The sequence below is a fragment of the Nansenia antarctica genome (assembly GCF_963989245.1).
Source record: "Nansenia antarctica genome assembly, chromosome: 7".
Lineage (NCBI taxonomy): Eukaryota > Metazoa > Chordata > Actinopteri > Argentiniformes > Microstomatidae > Nansenia > Nansenia antarctica.
In genome coordinates, this window is record NC_137677.1 from 4603153 (window position 1) to 4610532 (window position 7380).

The 7380-nt window shown below is 45.0% G+C and overlaps 1 protein-coding gene across 1 annotated transcript in view; it reads left to right on the plus strand.

Moving 5' to 3' along the window:
• Window positions 1-7380, plus strand: part of LOC308161934 (myosin IXB) — a gene marked incomplete at its 5' end in the record, with an annotated part of 55326 nt that overhangs the window by 43927 nt on the left and 4019 nt on the right. The window contains 10 exons of the mRNA XM_080536014.1: window positions 61-231; window positions 962-1003; window positions 1404-1515; window positions 1649-1722; window positions 2020-2212; window positions 4253-4381; window positions 4646-4751; window positions 5164-5295; window positions 6222-6345; window positions 6946-6993. Of these exons, the coding sequence (XP_080392140.1) occupies window positions 61-231; window positions 962-1003; window positions 1404-1515; window positions 1649-1722; window positions 2020-2212; window positions 4253-4381; window positions 4646-4751; window positions 5164-5295; window positions 6222-6345; window positions 6946-6993 (1131 nt within the window). The remainder of the gene's footprint in view (window positions 1-60; window positions 232-961; window positions 1004-1403; window positions 1516-1648; window positions 1723-2019; window positions 2213-4252; window positions 4382-4645; window positions 4752-5163; window positions 5296-6221; window positions 6346-6945; window positions 6994-7380) is intronic.

Sequence of the window (7380 nt, forward strand, 5' to 3'; positions counted from 1 at the left end):
TCCCTCCCTCCATCCCTCCCTCCCTCCATCCCTCCCTCCACCCCCCCCTCCCTCTCTCAGCAACCCCACACTGGTTACAAGGGTCTGATGCGCGGCTACCAGAACCGCGTGATCAGCCTGGCGGGGGACAAGCAGAAGGGAGAGGTCCAGCTGGTGGTCAACCTGTTCCAGTCGGTCCTGGATGGCTTCATCAGGGGGGAGATCAAGAAGGAGGAGGCGGAGCCTGTCAAGGTGAGTGGACCTGGGCCGGGCCTGCTTGGCCCGCTAGGCCCCCCTGGCTCTGAACACCTCAACACATCAATACGTTAGAATTCTAAGGTTCTATCTCCATTTTTGTCAAAATTGAGTTTTTTACATAATCTGATCCATTAGGTGTTTATTAATGCCTGTGTGGTGTTATTTAAAATGTTGACATTTTTGAGTTAGTAATTAATAAAATACAAAGGTTCCATCTCACAAAACATAATGGAATGTAAAAACTTAGAGAGTTAGAGATAGAACCTTATAATTCTAAACTCACGACTAATGGAACACCTTTATATTCCACTGTGCTTTTTTCCTTTTTTTGCTTTTGCTGTGAAATTGCTTTCGTCAACGTTAGACTGCGGAGGGTCCTTTGTGGATTAGCTGACGGAATTATTATTAATAATAATAATTATTATTATTATTATTTCTATAGCGCCTTTCAAAAACCCAAGGACGCTTTACAATTCTAAAAAAGGGGAATGGTCAGACAGACAAAACAGAAAACAAACAAAGCAAAACAGAAACAGTGACTAGGGGCCAAATGCCTCGGTGAACAGATGGGTTTAAAGGGATGATTTGAAGGAGAAGTTCAGGGTGGAGGCGTTGTGGATCACTGTGGGGAGGGAGTTCCAGAGGGTGGGTGCGGCCACGCTGAAAGCTCTAACTGATGGGAGTGTATTCAGTCTGTCACGGCCTGTCTGTTTGTGTGTTTCAGCCTGCTAAAGCCAGGAAGAAGAGGCGGAAGAAGGACAAGAGTGTAAGTAGCACTCTTCCTCTGTCACGAGAAGGGATGTTAAATGAAATTACTTTCCAGTGTCATTATGATTGGTATTCGATTGTTAAGTCGTGACGTGTTTCCGGGTCCAAAGTTGGCTGAGGCGCTCTCTTCGAAATGCCTCAGTAATAATAATAATTCATTATATTTATATAGCGCTTTTCCGAGGCTCAAAGACGCTGACAATATAGGAAAAACGGGAAAGTGCTGAAAGTCCCTTGTTGTATGAATAGATCCGAGTCTAAAAAACGATTGAACTGTCATTCTACCGCTTTAGTACACTGGTACTCTGGTGCGGGGATTTTTTTATTTGGACCCGGAAATTGCTAAACGTCACGCGTGACGTCAGACGTAACAACCGAATATTGTATGTTTCCCACAGATGGACAACCCTATGGACCACATGTTCAGCACGTACCAGGTGAACATCATGCAGTCCTGTGACCAGTGCACCTCCTACATCTGGGGCATGGAGAAGGCCTACATGTGCAGCTGTGAGTACCACACATCACCGTGACGACACACTGGGACACCGTTCACGTTCTACACCACAGTATGAACCAGGAAGAGCTCTGCTGATGTTGGACAGTGGACTGAGATGTTCAACTTTAGATGTTTTTCCCTCAGATTGTAAGATGGTGTGCCACAAGAAGTGCATGGGAAAAATCGTCACCGACTGCTCTACATTCTGCTCCAAAAAGGTAAAGAAGTCATCCGATTTGTTTGTTTATTTAATCATTTATTTTGGCTCCGTCAACAAAAAATTGTTCCGCAACTGGACTGTTGCCTAGTAACCTGAACACAAACATCTGCAGGCTAGCTACTTTGTATTAACGGTCATTTCGGAGTGATACATATAGTAAAATCAGCACTCATGGAATGCCTCTTGTCCAATCAAATTACTTGGTCGGAACTAACTGTTGGATATAACTGTCGATATGACATCACTGAAGTGATTCAGCCTCTGACTGTTGTGTGTGTGTTGTTGGGTCTTGCAGGGTGAGGAGGAGGGCGGCGGGCTGCACTTCGGGGTGCGCGTGGGCGCCCTGACCAGCGACACGGTGCCCGTGCCCATGGTGCTGGAGATGCTCCTGGAGCACGTGGAGATGAACGGCCTCTACACCGAGGGCATCTACCGCAAGTCTGGCTCCGCCAACCGCATGAAGGAGCTGCATCAGCTGCTGGAGACTGGTAGGAACCGTACCGCAGCACCGGGCTGTTACCATGGCAACCCCGAACTGGTTATATAATGTGTTACGGTACATGTGGGAAAACTAGGGTTAGGGTTAGGTGCTAGGGTGCTAGGGTTAGGGTTAGGGGTAGGGTTAAGGTTAGGGGTAGGGTTAGACATGCCAGTATGTACCAAGTCGACGTAGCACCTAACCCTAACCCTAGTTTTCCCACATGTACCGTATTCCAACATGTACCGTAACATATCCACTCACTGAGCACTTTTAATAATAATAGGGATTATATATTAATAATAATAATATGGAACATTATACTAAAAACTGGGTAGGGCCTCCCTTTTGCTCTCAAAACAGCCTCAATTCTTCGTGGCGTTGATTCCATAAGATGTTGGAAACATTCTATTGAGATTCTGGTCCATGATGACGTGATCAGGTGCACTTTCAAGCTGTGAATCTCCCGGTCTACCACATCCCAAAGACATTGGATTCAAATCCAGTGACTGGGAAGGCCACTGAAGAACACTGAGCTAATTGTCACGAAACCAGTTTTGGATAGACGGCTTTTGCTTTGGGACATGGTAACATTATCATGCTGGAACTAGGGCTGCAACTAACGATTATTTTGGTAGTCGACTAATCTGTCGATTATTTTTCCAATTAGTCGCGATTAGTCGTGTGGCTTTTCGCTGCGCGTAAATGGCGACGCAGAAGCATAAATCCGGCTTAACTAGCTATCTAACCTAACGTTACGCCAAGCTACAGCTGCTCACAGAGCTAGTTGATTGGCTAGCTAGCATTGCTGGCTAGACTACAGACAGCTTACGTTAGTAGGCTACGCTTGGCGCTGTTTATCTTACAGACAGCTCGCTGGTGGACTCAACATAATTGAAATAGCATTCACTTATCAAGCATCATTCATGATCATCCACCATGACTACCTGGTATTTTAATAGCGACCACCCCTCACTTCATTTCATCTCGCGTTCTCCTGGCTTCAACATGGAAAACCCCTGCTAGGTAACGTTACATACAAGCGCCTCTGTCTGTCACACGCGTGCCACAGGGCAAATAAATTAATAGCACAAACGCTCATAGCATGTACAGCCCTGTCCATGAGACGTTGTTTTCCAACATGTAACAGTAAAGCTAACATAAACATTACGACCCTAACAATATAACGTTAGCCAGTTGGCTAACAACGTTAGCTAAAACTTACCCAGCTGATTCTTGCATGGCTCCCGCTTAAAAAAAAAAAAAAAAAACGTTTTTAAAAAATTCTATAGGATTAGTCGACACTAAAATTCCACGTTGACGAGTTTTTATGATCGACGTCGTCGATTATGTCGACTAATCGTTGCAGCCCTAGCTGGAACTAACCATTACAAGATGGGGACATTGTGGCCATGAAGGGACGCACACGGTCAGCAACAATACTCACGACAATAATAGGCTGTGGCATTCAAGCCATGATTGATTGGTATTAATGGGCCCCAAGTGTGCCAAGAAAACATTCCACACTATTCCACCACCTCCACAGCTCGGACTGTTGACAGGTGGACAGGTGTTCCTGATAAAGTGTTCAGTGAGTGTATATCAACAGACTACAAGACCGCCACACCCTCTCACAGCACTGGAGAAATGGAGTTCAGTCTCATGAAATCAGCCATGTCTGTTGTGTTTTAGCCATGTGATGTTTCTGCCATTCTAAGGTTCTATCTCCATTTTTGGTCAAAATTGAGTTTTTTACATAATCTGATCCATTAGGTGTTTATTAATGCCTGTGTGGTGTTATTTTTAAAATGTTGACATGTTTTAGTTAGTAATTAATAAAATACAACGGTTCCATCTCACAAAACATAATGGAATGTAAAAACGTTGACGCTCAATATCTCTGAACTACCCTAAACGGAGATAGAACCTTATCATTCTAAGCTCACGATGGTGTAGGTGTTGTTGATGTTGTGTTGATGTTGTGTTGATGTTGTGTTGATGTTGTGTTGATGTTGTGTTGGTGTTGTGTTGACGTTGTGTTGTCGTGCAGACCCCCATGCGGTGTGCTTGGAGGACTACCCCATCCACACGGTCACAGGCCTGGTGAAGCAGTGGTTGCGGGAGCTCCCTGACCCCCTCATGACCTTCATCCATTATAACGCCTTCAACCGGGCCGTGGGTAAGCCCCGCCCCCTCACTCTCAACGGTGGCGACGCACAACACTGCTCTCATCTTTATTTATGAAGTCTCCACCAGGGGGAGCCCTTTGACAAGCCTTTGTTGGTGTTGGGGGGAAATGTCTTTTGTATTTCACTGATCTTTTGTTCTGAATGTTTTAATGCATGTGCTGGGGTCAGGTTATTGGTCAGCTATGAAAACGTTATGGCTTTATTGTTGTTATTTTAAATGTTTTTTTTAATGTTTTATGTATTTCCTTTTGTAGAACTTCCTGAGAAACAAGAGCAACTCCATGAAATCTACAAACTGTTGGAACAGCTCCCGACAGCCAACTTCAACTGCTTAGAGAGACTGGTCTTCCACCTGGTCAGGTTAGATATGTCCTCCTGTCTCCCTTCAGATACCCACGTCACCTGGGCTCACTGGGACGCACCTGGTCCAACAGTAATAATAATAATAACTTATAATAAACAAAATGGTCAGACAGACAAAACAGAAAACAAACAAAGCAAAACAGAAACAGTGACTAGGGGCCAAAGGCCTTGGAGAACAGATGGGTTTTGAGGGCTGATTTGAAGGAGTCCAGGGTGGGGGCGTTGCGGATCACTATGGGGAGGGAGTTCCAGAGAGAGTAGGTGCGGCCACGCTGAAGGCTCTGTCCATGAGTTGGTTTAGATTGTAGCCCTGCTGTTGTCAGTATATCTACTAAGGCTTGAGTGAAGTCATGTTTCAGTGATGTGAATGAAGTCATGTTTCAGTGATGTGTGTGTGTCTCTCCTCCAGAGTGTCTAAGGAGGAGGCCCACAACCGCATGTCTCCCAACTCCCTGGCCATCGTGTTCGCCCCCTGCATCCTGCGCTGCCCGGACAGCGCTGACCCTCTGATGAGCATGAAGGACGTGGCCAAGACCACCACGTGAGTCTATACATGTAGATGACTATATATATATATATGTACATAGTAGCTGTACCACCACGTGAGTCTAGAGATGTAGATGACTATATATATACAGGGTTCCTGCGCTGGTCTTAAAAAGCCTTAGGGCCGGTTTCACAGACAAGGCTTAAGCCTAGTCCTGGACTAAATCACACTTTCAATGTAAAATCTCCATTGAAGATGTTTTTTAGTCTAGGATTAGGCTTAAGCCTTGTCTGTGAAACTGGCCCTTAAAGTCTAAAATCCAACAAAACAAACAGATTAAGGCCTAAAAAGGTCTCGAATTTCAGTTATTCAGTCTAAAAATGAGGTGCTAGGTCTTAGAAATGAGATCCTGCAAGGAAATCAGTCCGACCACCATCTATTTACACGGAAATTAATCAAGCTGGAACCCAAAAAATGCCAATTCCCTTCCTTTCTTGTCTGTGTGGCAGTGAAATCCCTAATTTCATCACCTCGAGGATGACAACAAGCTATCATATGGTGTCACAAATAGGTCTAAAATTCGATTCAAAGAGGTCTAAAAAAGGTCTAAAAAGGTCTTAAATTGGACTTGTTGGAACTTGTCGGAACCCTGGTCTATAGATGTAGATGACTATATATATATATATATGTGTACTTAGTAGCTGTACAGTAGTAGAAACGCTTGTTGGTCTTTACCTTTAGTTCAATTAATGAACTTGGAGTAAGAAGAATTTAGTTTAAATTTGATATTCAATTCATGATTAGAATATGTTTATATGTCAAAAGGGACTTCTGCAAACTACTACGTCAATTTCCCCAATACATAGGTCTAGTTCATTTGTCTTTTATTAGCCCTTGACAGTATAGTAACGTGTGCAACCCCACCAGAAACTCAGCCATATTGTAAACCCCCCCCCCCCCAACCCTAACCCCCCCCCCAGGTGTATAGAGATGCTGATTAACGAGCAGATCAGGAGTTACAACGAGAAGATGGAGGAGATCGAACAGCTGGAGTACGCAGAGGCCCTGGCTGTCAACCAACTGAAGCTCAAGAGACAGAACACGGTGAGATGGCCCAGCATGCACTCTGCTCTGGTCTGGTACCACGGCCCAGTTTCCTGCCACAGATGAAACCTAACCTAAACTAACGAACCATGCGCAACGGAGAGTTCCTTAACGAAGTGCTTTCTAGTCGTCCAGGACATGGGCTCGTTTTTAGTCGTCTATAGACCATAAACAAGAGCAGCCCACCACACATCGTAATACTTTATTTACTGACGTTTTCCCGACCAACACTTAGGGGACCAACATGGGGACCAACACTTAGCTGTGTTCATTTCATATCTCTGTTATCAGATCAGAATCAGAGAATCAGAAACACTTTTATTACAGTGTTATCCAGTGGTCTAGCACCGCGGTCTACAGTGCACACATATGCCCATGTCGGCATGGGTTCGAATCCGGCCCATGCCCTGCTGACATGCCCTCTCTCCCTTCTTCTCCTTACTTTCCTGTCTGTCTTCACTGTATCTGTCCAATAAAATGAAAAATATGTGAGTGGGACTGCCCCACTCAGAAGAAATAAAGTAAAGTAAAACAGTACTAATTGTCAGTAGGTGTAACATGGCCCATGTTGTCTGGTTTTCCCCCCTTGTCTCTCTGTAGCACTGGCACTTACCTCTCAGGTTCTCAGCTCCTTACAGAGGGGTGGTGGTACGTATCCACGCTAGATAGATGTACTGTAGTCTAGTGTGCCATGCTGACCCGTCTATGCATGGTGTGTAGATGTTGCTGTTCCCTGCCCTCCTCCTCCCACTCCCCCACTCTCTCCTTCATACTAACCGATACAGGGCTCGACATTAACGCTGTTTTACTTGTCCGGAGCAAGTAAAACTTTCACCGGGTTTGTTTGTGCGAGCCCGACGACGCTGCTAGATAATAAAGAACAACAGACGGCGCAGGAGCGAGACCAGACTAGATGATGCGTCGTCTGTTGTTCTTCCTGCACACAGGTAAAAATATCCAGGATCTAGCAGCGTCGTCGTGCTCGCGCAAACAAACCCGGCAAAAGTTTTACTTGTAAAAGTAAAACGGAGTTAA